The sequence below is a fragment of the Strix uralensis genome, chromosome Z, assembly GCF_047716275.1.
Source record: "Strix uralensis isolate ZFMK-TIS-50842 chromosome Z, bStrUra1, whole genome shotgun sequence".
Classification (NCBI taxonomy): Eukaryota; Metazoa; Chordata; class Aves; order Strigiformes; family Strigidae; genus Strix; species Strix uralensis.
In genome coordinates, this window is record NC_134012.1 from 57,310,991 (window position 1) to 57,330,847 (window position 19,857).

Sequence of the window (19,857 nt, forward strand, 5' to 3'; positions counted from 1 at the left end):
ACTTGATCTTGTTGTTTGTCTTGATGCAAGTGTTTTGCTGATTAGGGATACCAATTAAACTCAGACACCAGAGTGAAAAGAGTAGGCATATTTTACTGGTGATAACTAAATAATGTAACAGAGTAATACAGAAAACATACAGTAAGAAAAGACAGAACAAGGCACTGAAAGCAAACAAACAGGAAAATACAGGGTAATGCATCAAATCATTACTACAAGAGAGAGAGAATAGTGATTAAGAAAGATCCATCACCACTTGCATACGTTACCATCATCCAGATCCGCAGTCGCTGGGCAGCCCCGGTTACAGCGAGGATTTGGAGAGCCTGTCCCAGCAAGTGGGAAACCCTACGCGGTGCGTGCACCCGTAGGTGAGGCTTCCAAAGTCGCTATGAGCGGGTCCAGCCTTATATACCAAAAATCAGCAAGCCAGAATAGCTGGCACCTTTGTTTTAAGCAGAAAATATCTGAATTTCATTCTCCTGTTGGATTCCACCCAAAGCCTGGCCAGGGCTCGGGGTGGGGAGACCAAGGGAGTTTCTAACAAGGCCAAATACGTGCGTTCTCAGCCTTGAACAAGGCTAAACAAGGGAAGTTGGATACATTCTCTTAACATTTCATCCTCACTGCTGATTATATTCTGTCTAAGCTGCATCTTTCACTAGCGAGCTTACATACTTTGTTAATGCTTACATGCTAAGTTAGCAGCTTCAGCTTGGGGCCTGTTGTTCAGGCTTCAGCACTCCAACACTTTAGCACTTTTTACATCAGCATAGGTGGTTTGTTATAACTTAGTACAATACCTGTTAGCACAATGGTTATCAGTTATAAAATATACAGGATTCATCTATAGGTCAACTCTGGCTTGGACCTGTTGTCCAAGCCTTAGCACTTAAGCAAGTAGAAATGTCTGAATTTCTGTAGCAAGTTAACCTTTCCTGCAAGTAACTCCACTGGGCTGGCCCCATAGATCAGTGCACTTCTCAAAGTCTTCTTCACAACATTTACGTGCAGATGTTGGTACAAAGATCTACTCCATGTCTGTGCTGAAGTTGTAATGTGTTAAATAAAAATGAACACAAATAAACAGATTCTTACAGGACTGGTGTGATGTCTCAGTATTTCTTAAGAACTTTATACCTCAACACTGAAAATCCAATTACTTTAAGAAGACAGAAGATCTTTACAGGATATTTAAGGTTCTTTTACCCAAACTTTATTACTGTGGAACTAGTAGAAACCTCTGTAACAGCCTGAAGGAAGTATTCCCACTTTGTGACTGGATCTCGATCGAGGTGCAACTGAGCTGTTTAGAGCATTAGGCCTTAAAAGGAGAGATTGGAATACAGATCTGTTCTCAACAGTGAGCACCACGAGCAGCTGCCTACCCAGCGCAGCTTTCCAGACTTCGTAGCCTTGCTAGCCTAAGGAATTATCAAGGTCTACTGTTCTTTAGAAACATAGAGAGGAGAAATGGTAAACCACAGGGCTTTCAATGTTTCTTCCTTGCCCATTGATTTTCTAGTGTTCCATAAACAGTCTGAACAAATAATGCTGCAGTTATTGGCAGATGGGGGGCGCTACACTTACAGTTCTTTCTGCTACCAGTGTAAGCAGGACATTTCTTCTGCTTTATCCTACACACTTCCAAACTCAGCAAAAAAGGAAAAAATGTTCAGAAAAACATTTAAAAAACCCCACAATGATAACATCGCCACTAGTGAAACTAAAATGAAACCAAAGTCTCCAAAACAAAGCAAGATAGTTAACAAAGAACAGAATTTTTTGTAAACAGTGGAAGATGTGACTAATATTTGTCAGGTCGAACCCTCACAACTTTTTTTAATTTGACAAAGTTAAGAAAGTGTCTTGAGTTTGCATTCCAGTCTTGTCAACTTTGTTTAAATAGTCTGAGAATCAACACAAAAATATTAGCACTAAGTCCTTAGTTGCCTCCCATCCCCATTTCAAACTCAACCAACAATAACTTCCTTATGCAAAGGAAGAAGAACAGAGTTTTAAAAAACTAAATCACAAGTTCTTGTAGGTCATGAGAGACTCTCAGTATTTCCTGTAAACCGCATGTCTAGCAACCATGCAAATACAGTGAACATCAGTCTTGTCTTTCCAAAGTATTACATCCAGTGTGATGGAACGAAACAGTACTTGAGAAATAACAACCTAGGACCGCAAAGGGAGTTCTCAGTTGTACCACCACGTTAACATAACTTTCTGAAGAATAGATTTCCTACTGGTACATAAAACATTAAGATACTCCAGAGCAAAAAAAATCCTCATGTGACCACATGAACTAGTCAAGAGAGTAAAAATAATTGAAGATGACCTTTTCTGAATTTAGCATCTTTTGGAAGGCCATGCAGTTGATGCTTTTGCTAAGGCTATGGAATTTCACAAAAATAACATTTTATATACCTACCGTTTTGTATTATTGCATCCTTCCAGAAGGAGAATTCTTAAAGCCTTCAATCAGACACATCTAAGTTCTGCTCTCTGAAAAACTAAACAAAAAACTCTCACCCCAAAAAACCCCAAACCTTGACAGAGGAAAAAAAAAGACACACATAGTGCTTTGTAAGAAATAGCACTACAGTGCTATTAGCACTAGTAATAGCACTAATAACACTAATAGCACTACTCAGTTCCTACCTGGAGTGTCCCCTGTTCTCTTCCCATAGCACCACTGACTGTCAGTTTCCTCCCATCTCCCTTATACCAGCCCTTACAGGATATTCGCTTCTCCCATCTCTTCAGGGCCTTTAGCAAAAGGCAGGTCATTGGGTAGCTATTTTACCAGATCTGATCTGATCTAATCCGCAGCTGCATATATGCTGACTGAACACCCAACATGTTAAATGCAGTTTGGTCAGAGCAAACTGCCAACCAAAAAGGATGAACACTCATTCTCCTTGCCTTTCCTTGTCCCATTTGGGACATAGAAAATTTTTTCACTGGATGATGCATTAACATAGTCTTATCTCCTGATTTGACCAGTTAGCTTCATGACTTATGGGAACTCACTATCTACCTTAGAGACATCTACTCTTTTAATCATGTCAAATGACTCAACAGGCTCAAAAGTTATAAAGCAATAGATGAGCAAAGGGTTTGTATTAAGTATTTTTTCTTTTAAGGGAAAAAAACCTCTTTGAAAAGTGTTTTTTTTAGGTCAGTCTGTAACAGGAAGAAGCTAAATAACTGGTATCCAGTGACAGAACATGTGGGAATGGTTCAAGGCTGCACCAGGGGAGGCATTTCTTTACAGAGAAGGTGGTCAAACACTGGAACATGCTTTCTAGAGAGGTGGTTGATGCCCCAAGCCTGTCAGTGTTTAAGAGGCATTTGGACAATGGGCTTAATAACACGGTTTAACTTTTGGTCAGCCCTGAAGTGGTCAGGCTGTTAGACTACGTGATCGTTGTAGGTCCCTTCCAACAGAAACAGTCCATTCCATTCCACATAGCTACATCTGCAGCTACAGAGAAGGGAACAAGGGACCCACATCATTCTTCACACTCTCAGTACAGCACATAGAAAGGTCTCAGCTGTATGTGCTGCCCCAAAAAGGAGTTCGGGCTAAAAGGCTCTGTTTAGCACACACAAGGAATAGTATATACCCAGAGGCAAGTTTTTTAAGAACAGCTGTTTTTTCCACAGACCTGGTATTTGAGAAATCTACTTCATGGCTGAAGGTGGAGAACTACATATGGTCACACATTATTGTCACTTCCCAAGTTAAAAGACATTTCAAAATAACCTTTTGAAACTCACTTTCTTTACATTAAGAACTGAATAATGATGGCTGCCTTTCTGCTACAGCAGCTACATGCTCTCTTCCATACATCTGAAAGAATAAAACATCTGTCTCACAGCAGTGCCAAATTGTCATTTTTAGTCATTCCTTTATTGATTGGCTGTGTCCCCAGATCTGCTTAATGCCCAGTGTCAATGTTCCGATCCACTGCTGACAAAGAAATTGTTATAAGGATTCTGAGCTCACATGTACATTTCAAGTATTTAATCTTTGTCTAGGTACCCAAAAAACAGCACAGGAATATAACAAGTATATACTTTTAAGTAGCTAGACTAATATCTTCCAGAGAGACACTAGCTCAATATCCACATTCCTCACATCTTAGATGCAGAGTAAATTCCTACTCAGCAATGCATGTCTTTACTAGTATTGCCACATACAGGAAACCACGGACCAGTGTCTTTTTAGTAACTACACTGCGTAAACAAATTCTCACAGAAAACTGTAAAAGACAGCTGAAATAAAGACATCCATTACCACTCAGTTTTTCCCTCAAAAGATTTTTTTATTGATAACATTGAGACCAACAGTTTCAGTATTTCTGTATTTTTACAGTAACCTTGTCTCCACTCTGTCCCACAATGGCCTCTAACCATCTTCCCTGTTCCCAGGAACTGAGGGGGTAAAAGGGAGAGAGAAAAGGGGCTAAGGAAGGGGAAAGACCTGCAGAAGAACCTGACTTACTATCTTGACCCACTTGATTTTAATCCTCTAAAGAACCCAGTTTATTAAAAAACAGGAAATCCAGAAATGAAAGTCTGGTTTGTAAGCTTAACCCTCACAGGAACAGGGGAGTTGTGTTTAACTTTGTGATACCTCACTTAAGAACAAATGGTGCTCACATAGTGTACTTACTCTAAAGCCAGACAGAAATCAAAAAAAGCAAAATTATGAACTCTAAATTTAGAGATGGGGGGATAAGCAGCTAGGGACTGGGAGAATGAGACTTCAACTCCCTGTTGGTAGTGATCATGTGATTTCCTAGCAGTGCACAATTTCCTTAAAAAAAGTCAGCTTTACACAAAATGCCCATGGAGCTTTCTTTAATTTAATTAAATCACAGTTTTATATATTTGAGCTCAATATTACACTCTGCAGAAATCTCTCAGTCTTTTTTTGTAAGATCCTTACACTTTAAAATAGCTTTCCTATTTCAGGTTCTTTGGAAAATTTTGGTAACCAATACCATGAAGATTCTTTCTCAATATACATACCATAGCACAGGCAAGTTAAGATACTTAATTTCTAGCCACTGTAAACAAATATCCCATGAGATTTAACCTCCACATTTTTCAGCTGTCTGTAGTCTGAAGCACTGATTTACAATACTTAGGCATAACATGATCATGACTTGGCTGGAGTCATTGCCCTTCACTTAACATCATGGAGCTGAGTTAACTTGTACCAATTAATTTTCACAGAGCTCTCATGTTAAATAGTTTCAGAAAAGTTACTCAGTACTCAGGAAAAGCCAGGAATAACTTAAGCCTCACAATCCGTGGACAGTTATGGTGTTTTATATCACACATGTACCTTCCACTCTTGCTTGCATACCTCACTTGGTATTTTCCCCATGTTGAAACTAACCTGTTGTAACTTCCCTAACTCTATAGAGTGGACATAACTAACAACCTCTGACTATGTCCAGTTGTTTTCTGTAACAAAAAAACCTTTTCAGATAGCACCTGCTCCCACTGTTCCTACCCCATGGATTTCCATTAACTCAGAGATGCCACTTAACTAACTTATCAACATTTGGGTGTGTTTTCAAGGTTAGACACTCCAAAGGTAGCTTGTGTAAACTGTTACATCAGCAAAAAAAAAAAAAAAAGAGGAAGACATTTGTATACAACCATGGCCAATTACAGTCTTAGAACAGAGGATTTCTTCTCCCCATTCTGTTTTAGAGAGCCTATGTATGGCTACTCTCACACTGGTACAGGGCTTGGCCTGAGGAACTTTGTCATGGCAGCTTTTGTATTTGGTACAACTGCAGTGAGGATGAGAACACGTCCTCCCTCTTCATTAAACAATGCAACACAAGAACCACACTTACAAAGCAGTACAGACAGGATATGCAATTGACTTTGAACTATTCACAAGTCAGGGGCTCTACACAGTTGCACTATCAGTACCTACTAGCATTCACTTCAAGGGGCACTGGTAATTCACCATCTAATTGAAAAAGATGCAGTTGAGTGGAACAAGAAATAATAACGTAAGAAAACTCAAACTACAAGCACAAGTGATATTGAGCAGGGATATAATCTTGAATTTTATCAAGTTTCATTACTTTAGAATAGTTATTAAATGTCTAGATATATTTTGAATGCTGTTTATCTTTAAAATGGGAAAAAGGTGATGCCATAGAATAGCATACCTGATAGACAAGACAAATTTTTCATGTGGTGATTCTCTTTTAGGATTTATCAAAGTAATCTGTTAACTTGTTTCCAGTAATCAGCTGGAAGTCAAGCATTCAACTGACTTTGTTTTCATATAGTAAGGATTAGAAAATTCATGCAGAGTTTGTTTTTAAACTCAAAACAGGTATTTCTGCTTCTTTTTCAATCTCCTTATACTAAACTACCCCTCATTTAACTTGCACAGTACATCTCTTAATTACTTCAAAGGAGCCTTCCCACTGGACAGCTGTTTTGACCAACTCATCTTCTTCAAATAACTTTCTGTCCCTGTCTGTGGACTACATAAAAAAATATATTAAGTTACCAGATATTGGAAGCCCCACACATCTGAAATAGTATTTGACAGGTACAATATAAAGCTACGTTTCCTAAGCTCTCAAACAACAACCCAAAATAGGATAATATAGTATCCTATATTATACAAGACTCAAAAGGAAGCTTTTTTTTTCACATTATCTTAAAACTTTACCTTATTATCCATACAATATATATCACTGACTTCTTTACAACAGGCTGTGCAGGAAAAATTAACACTTTTGCAAAAAGTATCCTATAAAATTACATTTTCAAAAATTAACTTGTCACCTTTATTAGTACACTTGACAGTTATGAAAAATTACTAGCAAGGGAAGTTTACAGAGCCATAACTTCATTGATTTACATTTTCCTATGACTGACAAAGATGCTCTAGAATTAAGACAATCACTTCACTAGCATAGATAAATGGTTTACTAAGGCAACCAGTTTTCAGATAGCTGGTCTGCATAAGAATATTTATTTAGCAAAAGCTGCATATTTCTTCTGGAAAGAATAATTTCCCCACCCACCCCATTTGCCTATGTTATTCCACTTTTACAAGTGGATGCTAGCTTCAACTTGCAGGTTGTGTGGGAAGACAAATTTAATGTTACACATATGCGAGGCAGCTACATGCATTCCAGTTCTGAGAAAAGCAGGCAGTTTATTCAGCTTTACCTGTTTATTTCTTGCTTCTATCTTTCACTTCAAAGTTGCAGCAAATAATGTATCCATCCGCATTTTTCTTAAGTACAACTATGTGATGTAATGATTATTCCAGATGTGAAGTCATTTCTTCTTCTTTCCTTTACCTTTCTTGCCCCCCTCTCCTTGCTGAAGGTTTTGATCACTACCTCCCATCTTTTGGGTCCTTGTTTTCAGTTTGGGAATGGTTTCTGCAGCATACAGCATCACTGATTTCCCTAAAAAAAAAAAACAGGGAGAGATTAATGCATGCCTACTATGTTAAGAACATTTGCATCACAACAGGGAGAGATCAATGCATGCCTAGTATGTTAAGAACATTTGCATCACTTTAAAAGTTAGAAACTTCAGCCCCACTTTAGACTTCTGTTAAACTAGATATAAAGCCTAGGCGTTCTCCTTCTTTCCCCTGTTTAGCTAGATGTTTGTGAAAAGCTCTTCTCAACTTTTTTTTTTTAACTTTAAAAAAGTGCAAGACATAAATGTCACAGACTGGAACAAGCACTTCACCTGATAAATCTCCAGACTATCTACACCCTTTCTGTTACTCTTTCCCTTCACCTCTTAATGGCCTAAAATACCTGCGACAGAGTGACCAGGCAAAAGCTACAAGCAATTTTAGAAAGGCACTGCTGTCTTCCAGCAGGAATATGGTTTTAAATCATCTCCTTCTGATCAACAGTACTCTGATACTACTCTAGATTCAATATTCTTCTTACTCCTTAAGATATATACTTGAGATGTATTTGCTTCCCTTTTACACACTGAATAACTTCCAGAAAACACAAAAGAATAAATTACTTGTCATTCAAGATGAACTATTCGTGTTAAAGAGAGCTGTTCCATTGTTAATTTATGAAAATGGCCAGCAGAATGAACTCAGGATTGTATTTTATCAATTTGGCATCCATACCGATGACTAGCTGATATATATAACCTAAGAAACAGATGGAATTTAGCCATTTTACTACCAAATCCTTTAACTGTTAACAAAACAGTAAGCCAAAACTCACTAGCTACTTTATTAAACATAGCAATCAAACAACACTCCCCACAATCCCCTCCAATGCAACTGCTGAAGAAACAGCAGAATCAAAGACAACAGCATTTTACAAACTCCACTCAGTGCTCACACACCCAACTTGATTTGGTTGACTTATACAGGCAGAGAGATTTGATGTAAAGTTGTAAAATTTATAATAGTAAAACTAATTAAGCAAGCTGGTAATATAAAATAAACAAAGTCTTTCTGTTTTCTTAACAGATAAAGTACCTAACCCAGGTACTCTACTCACGTGTTGGAAACTGAGGTAAACATGGGTTGCCATCATCTTGTTTGAGCTGGATTCGTACTCTACCTCTGTACTGCACATCTCTGTTCCACTCTCTAGGATACATCTTATTTTTCTGCCATACAAAACAAGAAACTTTTATTATGTACTGGAATAATTTTTTGCAGAATTCGTCAGGCAATTGATCTAAGACATAGCATGAACACATGTAAACAATATATAACCATAGCTCTCCCAACAGTGTCATCCACCATTTAGCCATTGCAGTAGCAGCCAAAGCTACAGTGTAACTTTTTCAGAAATACTGCTCCAACCATCTACTGGTACTGAACAAATTAGCAAGTAACCTACTACAGGGACTGTTTTACTTCCCCAGTCTGGACCTCAGCAACATATGTTTTTGTTTTATCTCCACAGCCACAAACCCTTCTGGACAACCTAGAGAAGGTAAGTCATAGGTCACTGTCTGAGGCCCACTCCTTTTGGATAGTCATAGCCTTCATTTTTATTAAAATGTTACAGGTTTCTTCCTGGTACTGGCTATTTCACAGGCTTGTGTGCACTAACAGGAATACAACCAACTTCTTCTGAAAAGCAAAGTGATTTTGTACTGGTTTTTTGATACCAGTCACACTCTTAGATGAGGACCTAAATTCTTCTTAGAAAATTCAACAGTACTTTAAATTAATAACTACTTCAGAAGGCTAATTGTGTAAAGTTACCTCTCTAGAAACCCAGATTTATTCCCTAAGAAAAAGGTAACCAACTTAGTTTATTTGAAGAGCAAGCAGGTATTGCAGTAAAAAATTAACATTCTCTGCCTAAAACGTAACTCCAAAGGACTCTGAAGATTTCAAGCATCAGAATCCTATTCCTATAGGACACTCATTCCAAAAGGTAATCACCTTTCATTAAAAATATGCCTTTTTAAAAGCTTAATTTGCACAGTTGCACCTTGCAAAATTAGCTTTTATTCTGACATGCTTTTAAGCATCTAGGATAGTCTTCTCAGAATGACAGTTAAATAAAAGTAATCTTTTTATAAGCTTAAAAGTGGCATTGTCTCAGAGATCTTGAGTTATTCCTGCCTTGCATAGTTTTCCAACATTTACTACATCATTATAGTCAGTTATTACTCAAAGCAAGCAAATATCTTGGCTGATAACAAAAAATTCTCAATTGTAATTTATCCTGTTAGTAAAAAAAGATACAATGAAAGAAGACACACATACCAGGTTTGTGAGGGTTTTTTTTTTTAATATTACCTCTAATAGCACATTGAATCCAACTGCTGCACATACATCTTGGATTTCCGCAGAGGTGGGATTTTCAACAGCCTGATGAAACAATGTGTTACTGTTAATTAATTTTGAGTGATGAACTACCTATACAGCAACAGTTAGTGTTTCCCAGCCTATATTCTCTAACTAGAAAAAGCAGATGGGGAAAAAGAAGGTACTTCAAATAGATAAATCTACTGTAGAAGTCACCTGTGAGCCCACCTATGGTATAGAAAACAAAAAAAAGGGAGAAGACACCAGTATAACAGAAAACAGATAAGACAGAATGAATTAGGACAGGGGACCAAGTAAAAGAATTCCTTAGGAAAAGTAATTGAAATGATATAACTTTTATTATCTTTACAAAAAAACAAAAGCCATGAATCAGCAACCGCAAACTTATAGCAAGGACTGAAGGAGAAAAGAGGGCAGATTCCTCCAATAGACAGACCTTTGATTGCCCACTTGCATGCTCAAGAAATATTTTATTTTTAACTATTACCAGAAAAAAAACCCCTCAACCCTAAGCAGTGAGAAAATCCCTTTATATTCCCACCACTGCTTATTAAAAATATTAAAGGAGTGAGATGATCAAAAACTATTTCTGGACAGATTAAAAGCAACAAGAATTACCAAGTCTATGAGTCACATGCATTATAAGTTCTATCTTTGACAGCAGCGAAGGGGACAGGGCACAGAATATAGTCATGTATAGTCAGTCACCAAAAAACAATCATTAGCTAGCTATTCTTGTCTACATTGCTTTAAAATTTGGGCAAACTACTTGAGATCGAGTGCATCAAGTTTCTTACTACTTCACCTGCTCACATGAAAGTAGACACTTAAACCCAGTGCCCTTCTACCAAATTCACATGCTGATACTATGTTATCTTCAAATCGAGCTACTTGCCATGGGGGATAGGAAAGATCAACAGCTTTGAAATTTATTTTCCAACTCTACACACTACTGCATAGCAAAACAAAACATCGTATTTCTCTGCCCAAAATTACTTTGTCTATAGGTATCCTCCTTCCTTCTGCTATTGTCTTCTTGTTATTCAAATATGCTGGATAAATGCAGATGAATCTAAAAAGAGAAAACAGTGAGTTTAAGTAATATGAACTCTGTAACTGTTTATGCAACATCTCCCTAGTAAAACAAAACATAAATCTCATAGCTACAACATAAGAGTTCCCGCAGCAGTTTAGAACAACCATTTATTTTCCCAAGACCAATTAGTAAGATGTTGCAAAACCCCATTTTGAGTTATCCAGGACACTGCATAACCATTTGGCTGAAATGTTCCTTGCATGACACCACTTTCTGGGGCACAGTGTGTACAAAGGACGGTGCTATCTATCTTGAGGAAACAAAAGAAGGCTGAAAGAGAATGTTTTGACCCCTTTCTTAAACCCCTGAAACCTAGAAGGAAACATACACATTTCCCTGAAAATAATTAAGGATTTCTTGAACAGGTTGTAGTACACTGATGGCTGACTCAGTTCTTGATAGAAGCAAGCAGCAGGGCTTTCTTCACTGTGGATTTGCTTCCCCCCCCCCCGTTAACACACAGAACTCATACTTGAGTAAGTTATAAAGTCTATGAAAAACTATGCTTAAGATTTTTCAGTAGACTTAAAGCTATGAAGCACATACAGGGGACAAGAGTGACAGAACAATTACACTTGTTAGACAATAAAAAAACAACTAGCTAAGATCTACAAAGAGAGGACGAAGAATGCCGACATTTGAATGAGGAGCTGTGACGGCATAAGAAAACAGGGAAGCAGAAAGTAAGCAAATAACCTGGAGCAGACTAATGCTCAGTTAGCTGGAGACTGACAAGGATCACTGAGCCTTGCTGCCTCCCAGGAAATATTTCTTGCTGCCTTTAAAACCAGTCTCAGTCCTCTCAACTCTTACTACTCGTCTCTTCCTAAAATACCTTTTCACCGGTGTTTTCCCCCATGAGCTAACTGCCCTCTTCACGAGCCGGCTAGGACTTCCGCCCAGGCAACTTTCAGTCTCGTTACTGACGTTCACAACCATCAACGTCCAGCGCTGATCACCACCATCTTTCCTGCTCAGTTTACCTTTGCTGAGCTTTAAGTGATACGTTAGAAGAATGACGGGACAGCGCAGCTTGAGGCGCTCCCGGACCAGAGGCTGCCAAGTCTCAGCCCCCCCCTTCGACAGCTGCACCGGAACAGCCACCTTCCCGTGTGACCCTTGCACCGCACGAGCCCCCGCCGCCACTCACAGGGGCGGGCGGCACCACCGGCTCCTCGCCCCGCCGCGGCCTCGATCGCTGCCCCGGGCACCAGCCCCGGCCGGCCGCGGCGGGGGCTGCTCGGGAGGAGCTCAGCACGGCCGGCTGCAGCAAGCTGGCGTGCGGCCGCGCGGTGCGGCGCCTCACTGCCGTGTTACCGCACACGCACGGAAGCGCTCCCAGAGCGCAAGCCTGCCCCGGCGCCCGCCGTGCCGAGCCGAGCCGAGCGGGTGTGTCCCCCGGCCCGCCCGCCCGGCAGCCCGCAAGGCCGGCTGCAGCCCCAGCGTGCCCACGGCTATGCCCTACTCCAAGGCAGGATGCCGGCATCCCCCTGCCTCGGATGACACAGCCCACGTTACCTTTCCTTATCAGAGGGAGACGCGGCTGTGGCGGCCATAATAACATTAGCACCGAGACCGCTCCCGTCACCATCCCACCCTGGCCTCAGTCTTTTTCTCCTTTTCTAGGCAATCCCGCCCCCCCGGTCCAGAAATCCCATTGGCCCCTGGTGCTGTCTCTAAAGCGCACCATCCTATGAGGAGAACCTCTAAGGCCCCCCCGCCCCCCGGCTAGCCTTTCCGCGCGTGCGCCATTCTGGCGGGAGCGGGGCGCGGGAGAATGCTGGCGGCATCCTGAGGGGAGCGCGGGTGTCCCGCGCCGGCCTTGTTGGGAAACGAGCTCAGCAGCGCCCAGGTCTGCGAAGCCAGAAACTCTTCGGTCAATACTGGAATCGTTAGGCGAGAATGACCCAGTCCTGAGAAACCACGGTGAGAGCTCACAGCCGGTCAGGGGGCACAGGCTGTACCACCTCACCGGGCTGCGTGTAGGAGAAGGCACGTCAAGGGCGGCACGTCAAGCTGATGGGGTGACTGATGTCAAATCACAGATGATCAGGAGATGACCCTGCACGCTAGAGACTGCTGTTCCTGCTCAGTGCCTTGTGCAGTACCTAGAACGGCGGGAGGCCCGGCAGCCACGGCCGCAGCTGCCTGTCTCGCGTGGGAGGCATGCAGTCGCACTGGTCGTAGGGGAGTGCAGCAGTGACGATACAAGCACTAATGACAGATGAGCCCAGAGGCTGGTGATCAGTGGCACAGAGTCGTGTTGGGGGCCAGTAACTAGCAGAGTGCCCCAGGGGTCAATACTGGGTCCAGTGCTCTTTTAACATCTTCATCAATGATTTGGGTGATGGGGCAGAGTGTGTACCTTCAGCGAGTTTGCTGACGACACCAAACTGGGAGGAGGGGCTGGTACGTCAGATGGTCGTGCTGCCATCTAGAGGTGCTGTCCCACAAGTGGACTATTTTACCCGGTGTGCAGTACACCAATATACACACAGAGCAGAGAAATTTTATTTCTTTCACATTTGCGCAAAGTGGGGTGCTAGGTGGCAATTCCACAAAGCTAGCACACCACACAAAAGAATGTCAGTGTATTTATACACTTCAGGCTACACAAATACACATTTACCATAACGACCACTGGTTAGTTTCTTACCACTTTGTCCCTCACTGGTTAACATGCCTCATCTCAGTTTAAAGTTAGTGTTGTTTTATTATTCTGCACAAACTCAAAAGGGGGGGACATGTCTTGTGGTCTTAAATGGAGTCGGTGGTCACCATCTCCCCTGCCATCTTTACTTTTCCCTGTTACCATAGGTTTTTGCTGACCTTATGCTTCTCTGGCAATTACTCAACTTTCTCAGTAGCATGTTTCCCTCTTATCAACTGTTCAGCTTATCTGCAAGGGCACAGTTGTTAGTAAGGCCTGCGTTGTTTATACAAACTAATCAGGCTTACACAGTAAAACTATCTCTCTCAGTCCTCCTTAGAAGATTTACATGCATTATATCTAACTTGAATAGTGTCACTATAACTGAGGCACTTTTTCAAACATGCCGTTTTACACAGGTAACAGACGGACCTGGACAGGCTGGAGAAATGGGCCAACAGACACCTCACACAGTTCAACAAGGGGAACTGCAAAGACCTGCACCTGGGGAGGAACAACCACAGGCACCAGTACATGCTGGGTGACACCCAGCTGGGAAGCTGCTTTGCAGAAAAGGCCTTGGAGGTCCTGGTGGACATCAAGTTGAATATGAGCCAATTACGTGCTCTTGTGGCAGAGACGGCCAATGATGTCCCGGGCTGCATTAGGAGAAGTGTTCCCAGCAGGGGAGGTGGTCCTTCCCCTCTTCTCAGCACTGGTGAGGCCACACCTGGAGTGCTGAGTCCAGTTCTCAGCTCCTCAGTACAAGACAGACATGGACATACTGGTGAGAGTCCCACAAAGGGTTGCTAAGACAATGAAGGGACTGGAGCATCTCTCATGTGAGCTGAGAGAGCTGGCCTGTTCATCCTGGAGAAGAGAAAGCTCAGGGAGATCTCATCAATGTATCTAAACACCTGAAGGGACAGTGCAAAGAGGGCAGAGCCAGGCTCTTTTCAGTGGTGCCCAGTGACAGGACCAGAGGCAATGGGCACACACTGAAATGCAGGAGGTTCCCTCTGAACATCAGGAAATGCTTTTTCCCTGTGAGGGTGACTGAGCACTGGCACAGGTTGCCCAGGGAGGCGGTGGAGTCTCCCTCCTTGGAGATATGCAAAAGCCGTCTGGACACAGTCCTGGACATCTAGTTCTAAGTGACCCACTTGAGCAGGGGTTTGGACCTGATGACCTCCAGAGGACCCTGTCAGCCTCAACCATTCGGTCACTCTGAATTTCACAGAGCACATTTTGTACAGTGTCACACTCACAAGTTAAACTTCATGCAGCAGCTATGTACCAGGACAAAGAACTAAAGATATTTATTCAATATTTATCAACATTCTTTTTTTTTTTTTCTTTTTTTTTCTGCTTCACCAAAGCATCCAGCTCATGATGAAATACTGAAGAGGAAGGTGGTGAGACCCAGTGCAACACAGTGGTATTGCCAGGGAAGAACTGCAAGTACAGTTCATGAAAACTTAGAAGAGTTGAGTTATGGAGAAGCTTCAGAAAGAATCAGGGTGGCCTTTGGCAGTAATTAAAAAGTCATTTGTCTATTCAGTCTTTTGGATGATGGGCAGTTTTGTTGTCTTCTGTCTTTGTTCATTATGTCAGATGTGAATACACTATACAAAGTACTGCAGAAAATACAAACAGTGCAACTGTGTGGCCTCAGCAGTAGCAGCTTTTGAAAATGTGACAGCAGCTGTCTGGTAGCAAGTCAGCAATTCAGCAGCACCTCACAAACATAACTCAACAAGCTCCTCAGCTAAAAAAAAGGTTATGTAAATGAGGTGTGTCAAGTTATGAAGGAAGCTTTTGATGCAAAAGTTGTCCAGTGCTAAAGACAGATTTTTGGAGGGTTATCTCCCGATTACTATCAAGCTGGCTGATACAGAGTAAAGTGTACCTCTCTAAGAGGTAATCCATTACAAATAATTACTTAGACATTTTTTGTTGCTTAACAACAAAATGTTTGCATCTTGTTAACGCTAACTTTGCAATGGATTTCCTATGTTGTTCTTTGCACCGTATTTTTCTTTTAAATCTCCACTGCATACACACACTTGTGTGTCTATTAAATTACTTTCCATTGAGATTCCCACCACCTAAAAAGTGTTAAGAGTTGCCATTACCTTGGGCATTGCCCTGTTGTCCAGGTTGTCAGTGCTTAAATCTGCGCATCAGCCACTGTGGCAGAAACTTGTTCTGTTAACTGTCATCACCTGCATTCAGCAAGACAGAGGTAGGCTGTAGGGGAAGGAAGGAGGGAGCTGGGCAGGTCAGCAAGGCAGCCTTGGCCTACAAGTGTTTCCCCTGCATGCTCCCTGCATGGCAATCAGATCCCACAGTACTGGGGTTGTGCTTCTCAAACACCAGGCTGTGGTCCCTGCCCCTGACTGGGGAGAAGAAGGTCTTAAAGCTAAAATAAGGTTTCAAGAACCATTTACACCATTTAATCCTCCATGACCATACATACAATGTGAACTGTGGACAGACTAGATTTCATTATATTCATTGTGTCTCCATATGCAGGCATGCAGTATGTAGAACATATTTACGATCTGACCATTGCATGAAACATAGTCATCACCAAACCATGTTACAAATCAAGCTTATTGCCATTTGATTTTGTTAAATGATATGCATAGCCCCTTCCTTCTGGGACATACAGATTTGAACCAATCAAAAGGGTATAAATATAAATCTCCTTATAAAGGACAGTAGTCTAGCAGAGTTTGAATTGAAAAACAATCTAATGCTTTTAGGAAAAAATGCTAAGCCATATTTATTTGGCATCACCACAGCTTCATATACAATTAAACAAAAAATTGTCTAAAATTCAATTAAAATTTACTTCTTCGCACTCTTTTTTTCCCCTTAGATTTCTGCGATGTTTTTAGTTTCTGTTACTTTGTAAAGCAATTTCCGGTGCATAATGGGCTACCACTGGACATCAGCCTGAGAAACACTGCTCTGACATTACGTTAAAAAAGGCACTGAACACAGCTGCAGTTTGAGTGGCACAGTACCATCGCTGCATATGAAGATTGCTCTCAGTCAGTTCACTTATTTCAGGACACCGAGAAAAATTTTGTGTATTTGTTTAATGTTGTTATATTTGACAATTGCATGCTGTTTTTTGCCTTCAAATTCATACAGCTTTTTAATACCAACATATTAGATTTATGGCTTCTTTTAAAACAATATTTAAACTTACTGTAACAGAACAAATGCTGCATAGCCTGTATCAGTATTTGTGGTGATCCCAAAAATTACTTTCTGCATCTTTTTCAGATGGAAAAACAATTAAAAAATTGTTGGAAATGGAGTTTGTGGAGTTACAGATTGGATCATATGGCATACATGACTGACCACAAAAGGGGATGCATGTCTTCTTTTCTGCAGATGCTATTATTACATACCAATCTCCTTTATTGGTGCTAGAATTCACAATGTCTTGAAACTAGCATGCCTAAAATTAAACACTGGGTACAGACATTTTAATTTAATCCCCGTCATCACTGTAGAATGACTTCATTCACTATATAGTATCCAGTCACTGTGTTTGTTCTAGTGCCACATAAGAAATACATATTTCAAACTTGAATTCTGTGTATTTCTAGCCTGAGGAATTCAGAGACAGAAGTAGGTCACAAAGCACACTAGCTCAGTGTCGTGGTTTTGCTCAGAGGGCAACTGAGCACCATGCAGTTGCTCACTCCCCCTTCCCCCCCCCAGCGCTATGAAGGAGAAATTAAAGCAAAAGGCTCGGGAATTGAGATAAGGACAGAGAGGGATGACCCACCCATTATGGTCATGGGCAAAAGACTCGTTAGGGGAAGAAAAAAAGAACATAAATTTAATTCAGACACTAACACCATCACCACTTAACAGAATAGGACAGTGAGAAGTATTACCACTTCTTAAAAACACCTTCCCCCCACCCCTCCCTTCTTCCCAGGCTCAGCTCTGCTCCCAATTTCTCCACCTCCTCCCCCCTTGCAGCAGCACTGGGAGCAGGGAAGGGGGGTGTGTGGTCAGTCCTGCTGCTTCTTTCTCCTCAGGGCAGGGGGAAACTCCTCACATTCTTCTGCTCCAGCATGATTCCCCTCTCATGGGAGACAGTCCTCCATGAACTTTCTCTGATGTGGGTGCCTCCCATGGCCCAGTGTTTCCCTAGCTGCTCCGGCATGGGTCACTCCTGTGTGTTGCAATCATCCTGGCGTGGAACTACAACAGTGGGGGCTTCTGCCCACAGAGTCCCCGCCTTCTCCGGGCTCTGGTGCGGGGTCCTCCACAGGCTGCAGGTGGATCTCTGCTCCATGGTGACCACCATGGGTGGCAGGGGGGTGGCCCTGCCGTCTCACCAGGGGATACAGGGAGGGTTCTCTGCTCTAGCACATCTCCCCCCCTTCCTCCTCCGTTCTTTCACTTGGTGTTCACATCCATGTTCTCCTCACAAGTCCCCAACCCCCTTTTGCATTTCCGTTCTTAAATAGTTACCGCAGAGGTGGGGCCATCATTGCTAATTCGCATCTGACTTGGAGCTGTGGGAGCTTCCAGAAGCTTCTCACAGGGGGCCACAGCTGTAGCCCTCCTCCCCCACTATCAAAAATGCTGCCACATGCACAACCCTAGCACACTCAGGCACGTTGTAGCTGCACACAATTCCCAAATATCTGCTCTTCCTGACCTCAGAAATTTAACGATGAAGCAATCAAAACTGACAGCTTTTAAGACTGTAAAGCAGTATGAAGAAAAGGTGTAATTGCTGGTGAGAACAGGACTCATGTACATCTGCATGAAAATTTCAAGAATGCAAATAATGCCTTTGGTTAGTAGCAGGAATACTGGTCCCTGAAAGCTTGATGAGCTTATTCCATCTGCTGTAACTGCAATGAAAGGGGAAGAGGCAGGGTATGAGCACTGCACTACGAGCATCTCAAGCAGAGGATTCCCTCACTGCATACTGTCAGCAGCAAGTCAGGTGTCCTTAGTCAGACTCTACTTTTACAGTTAAGGGTGCTGGGAAATAAATATAGCAAAAAAACCCCAAACAAAAAACCTAGCAACAAGAGCTCTGTACAAACGAGAAACAAACTCAAAGCAGTTGTAATACAGGCTGGTACATTTCACCTGGGATAAATGCAGATGCCCTAACTAGAAGTGGGAGCTCAAGAAAATGTAGATGGTTTGAAGTGACACAGCTCCTCTTTTACCAAAACATCATGTACAGATGCCAGTTTACTCAAGGCTTAGCTTACATGTTCAGTTTTCTCTAACCTGATGTTACACTGCATAGTCTAAACATGCTAGAAATGCCTATATCTTAATTGAACTAGTGAAGTCATTTGGGAAGGGGTATATTTTCAGCTAGATTGGTGGAACTGCTCCAGAGTGGACTGCAGATAAAACATAGAACAAAGAAAGGGGACATAGAGTTAAATCTTGGTTGGTTCAATAGACATTGAAGGAAAGGGGGTGAGCTGAGAAGGATTTTCTCCACAGTTTCTGTAAGCAAGGATTCCAAAAATATCTTTTTAAATAATTATAGGGACTGGGGAAAAAAATGCCAACAACAAACTGTTAAAAATGGAAACATACTTCATGAAACTTCCACTCTTAAGGTGGAAGTAATAGACAGGAGTGAACTAGGTCTGTCCAACAGAGAACTTCCAACAGCATAGAGAAGAGAGAAAATGTTGTCCTTTGTTTAGTTTCATAAAACTGGTATTTACTTACCATGAAACTTCAACATGCAGAATTAGACATACCATTCTTGGTATATGTCACTTCTTTAGAAGACTGTATACACCATTTTCCCAAAATAAGTGGTTCTTTTAAATCCATAGACTACCCCAGTTCTTTCAGTCGTAACAATCTAAAGTCCTGTCTTCTACATAAATGCTTTCTGGAGAGGCACCACCTCATCATGCCCATGCTACCAGGACAACAGCTACATGACTTTTCTGATTAGTCAGAAACATCACTTCTGTTCATCTCAGTTGTAGAGGCCTATAAACAATCTCGATAGTCTGTATATTCTTAAAAAGGGATGAGCATCCCTAAGATGATCCCCCAAGATGGGGATGTTCATGCCTTTTTAAGGCATGTGGGATGTTCTGCCACATTAGGCTTACTTGTTTCAATCTGTGTTAAGTGCTGCACCACAAGAGCAGCTGACAATCATGAAGTGGCCTTGAAAGAGTCGTCCCAGCTTGTATGCTGTTCAGAGCTAGAAGTCTAGAAGACTTCTGGATT

At 41.7% G+C, this 19,857-nt stretch overlaps 1 protein-coding gene across 2 annotated transcripts; it reads right to left on the bottom strand.

The window, feature by feature from the left end:
* Nucleotides 1-73: 73 nt before the first annotated feature.
* SRP19 (signal recognition particle 19) lies at nucleotides 74-12,554 on the bottom strand. 2 transcript variants are annotated; one of them, XM_074856986.1, is made up of 5 exons: nucleotides 12,462-12,554; nucleotides 10,844-10,919; nucleotides 9,818-9,889; nucleotides 8,556-8,667; nucleotides 74-7,478 (listed from the first exon to the last, which is right to left on the bottom strand). In XM_074856986.1, exons 1-5 carry the CDS (start codon nucleotides 12,497-12,499, stop codon nucleotides 7,345-7,347), a joined length of 432 nt encoding a protein of 143 aa, XP_074713087.1. In that variant the 5' UTR covers nucleotides 12,500-12,554; the 3' UTR covers nucleotides 74-7,344. The 2 variants fall into 2 exon arrangements, with proteins under 2 accessions (XP_074713087.1, XP_074713086.1); XM_074856985.1 differs by lacking the exon at nucleotides 12,462-12,554 and adding an exon at nucleotides 11,779-12,306.
* Between the last annotated feature and the right edge of the window lie 7,303 nt (nucleotides 12,555-19,857).

Coding starts and splice junctions, on each gene's coding strand:
- SRP19 (XM_074856985.1), bottom strand. CDS start 11,882: ATGGTTGTGAACGTCAGTAACGAGACTGAAAGTTGCCTGGGCGGAAGT. Junction 10,920..11,778: donor GGGAAAACACCGGTGAAAAG/GTATTTTAGGAA, acceptor TTCTCTTTTTAG/ATTCATCTGCATTTATCCAG. Junction 8,668..9,817: donor GATTCAATGTGCTATTAGAG/GTAATATTAAAA, acceptor TTTGTATGGCAG/AAAAATAAGATGTATCCTAG.